The sequence below is a fragment of the Octodon degus genome, unplaced genomic scaffold (genome assembly GCF_000260255.1).
Source record: "Octodon degus isolate 3935 unplaced genomic scaffold, OctDeg1.0 scaffold00053, whole genome shotgun sequence".
Taxonomy (NCBI): Eukaryota; Metazoa; Chordata; class Mammalia; order Rodentia; family Octodontidae; genus Octodon; species Octodon degus.
In genome coordinates, this window is record NW_004524629.1 from 6476610 (window position 1) to 6479065 (window position 2456).

Consider the following 2456-nt stretch of genomic DNA (forward strand, 5'->3'; position numbering starts at 1 on the left):
AGACTTATATAGGATCTGGGCAGCCAATCAAGTTAAAGCAAGGATCATAAGCTGATAGGTCAGAATCATCAGTATCCAGGCAGACACACATTTTACAAGGCTGTTTACGCGGTAACAAGAACCCGGAAGCAGGAAACAGGCGCCATCTTAGGGGAGCGGCCGGGACAGCTCCCAACAGGATGTGGGTCCCTAGACCTTCTAAGGATCTGAAGTGAGAATTGAAACTCATAGGGAGAGTGAAGACAGAGACTCCAACACAGAAGAAGGAGGTATCAAGAGATGGTTTCTGAGCCCTGGATCGCTGGCTGCATGGGAGGGACAGCTCGAACATGCACACTCGTGGTAACTGCTGGTGACCCCAGAGGCTTCCACTTTCATGGAGAAACAGACCAGTGAGACAGAGCAGTGGACACAGCGGACTGCAGGGGCTAGTGAGTTATTTGGGTGAAGATGTCCCCCAGGAGACGGCAGTTGCCTGCCTTGAGATCTTGGAGAAGGCCAACTGATCTTGGAACTCAGAGCACTGTGGGCTGGTTTCATGCAGCAGCTCCCAGTGTCAGGGTGAGGGGGAAACCACGATCAAGAAGGCAGGAGGTCAAGGAGCCAAATTCAAGCCACTACTTCTCAAACTCTTTAATAACTTGAAAGGGAAGCAGTACTCCTGAATTTTTTCCTGGAAGCAAGCATTATCCTAGTACCAAAAACAGAGAAGGACCCAACCAAAAAAGAGAATTACATACTAATCTCCATAATGAATATAGATGCAAAAATTTTCAGTATTTGATACTGGCAAAGAAGATGCAGCAAATCATCAAGAAGATTATACACCATGACCAAGTAGGATTCATCCCGGGGATGCAGGGTAGGTTCACCATATGCAAATAATAAATGTAATGCACCATATTAACAGAACCAAGAACAAAACCCAAATGATCATCTTAACAGATGCTGATAAAACTTTTGACGAAGTCCAAAGCTTTTATCATTCATGATGAAAACCTTACAGAAAAATGGAATAAGTGGTCTTTATCTCAATCAGATGAAAGCCATCTATGGCAGACTAATAGCCAACATCATACTGAATTGTCAACAACTAAAATCTTTCACTCTAAAATCAGGAGCAAGACAAGAACTTCTCCTATGACCACTGTTATTCAGTATAATTCTGGAAACATTAACCAGAGCAATAAGACAAAAGAAAGAAGTAGGTATAGGAGAGGAAGCAGTTAAATTATCATTATTTGCAGATGACATGATATTTACATAGAAAACCCAGAAACTCCACCAAAAAGACTTTTAAATTTAATAACCAAATTCAGTAGTGTAGCTGGATACAAAGTCAGCACTTACAAATCAATAGCATTTTTGTGTACAAATAACAAGTTCACTGAGAAATTTGGGAAACAATACCTTTCACAGTAGCACCCCCAAAAATGAAATATCTAAGAATCAATCTAAGGAAGGAAGTAAAAGACCTTTTCACTGAAAACTACAATACTCTTAAAAAGGAGATCAAAGAGAATATCAGAAAATGGAAAGATACCTTTTGTTCTTTTCTTTTTTAACAGTGAACCATGCATCAATTTATTGGTATCATGAATTTATGAATAAGATAGGTACTTTTTCCCCCTACAAAGTGACATGGATTATAATCTGCCCAAACATGTACCTGCACATCTTCAGGGTGAAAATGTAGCACTTCAAACTCTAGTCAGGGCTGGTTATTCTTTTTTCACTTTCACAATTTTGATGCTGCCGCCAGCAGTCTTCTCTGCATTTGCTCTGAATTCCATCTTCAGGGTATCTCTCACTGCCTTTGCACAGATCTGGGAGTAGCGAATGTAGCCGAGTCCAGCCTGTTGCCAGTAGGCCACCATGATGTCAAGAGAGGGGTCATTTGTTGGACAGAATCGCTAGGAAAATGGCAATGTTGGCTCCCTTGGATGACCCAGCAGCAGGAAGCACCTTTTGTTCTTGAGTAGGAAGAACTAATATATTGAAAATGGCCGTACTTCCAAACTTGTTATACATAGTTAATGTAATCCTGATCAAAATATCAAATAATGTATCTCTCAGAATTAGAGAAAATAATCCCAAAATTAATTTGGACCCCAAAGAAACATAGATTAGCAAAAGCAGTTCTGGTCAACAAAAGCAAGACAGTGGACATCACAATCCCTGACCTAAAATTATACTGTAGAGATACTGTGATAAAAATGGTATAGTACTGGCAAAGAAACAGACTGGAGGATCAGTGAAACAAATTAGAAGATGCAGAAACAACTACAAACATACTCAGCCATCTTTTCAGCCAAACACAATATTCTTCACTGGAAGAATGATAGCCTGTGTACTAAATGGTGCTGGAAAAACTGGCTTTCCACACGCTAGAGATTAAAACTAGACCCTTATCTTTCACCATGCACTAAACTCAACTCAAAATGGGTCATATATTT

At 40.3% G+C, this 2456-nt stretch overlaps 2 protein-coding genes across 2 annotated transcripts in view; one reads left to right on the forward strand and one right to left on the reverse strand.

Annotated features, from left to right (window-relative positions):
* LOC111817276 (GRAM domain-containing protein 1C-like) overlaps nt 1-2456 on the forward strand; it is a 74832-nt gene that overhangs the window by 45018 nt on the left and 27358 nt on the right. The window lies entirely within an intron of this gene.
* LOC101574918 (ATP synthase subunit epsilon, mitochondrial-like) lies at nt 1722-1877 on the reverse strand. The gene has a single exon (XM_012515197.1). It carries the CDS (start codon nt 1875-1877, stop codon nt 1722-1724), a length of 156 nt encoding a protein of 51 aa, XP_012370651.1.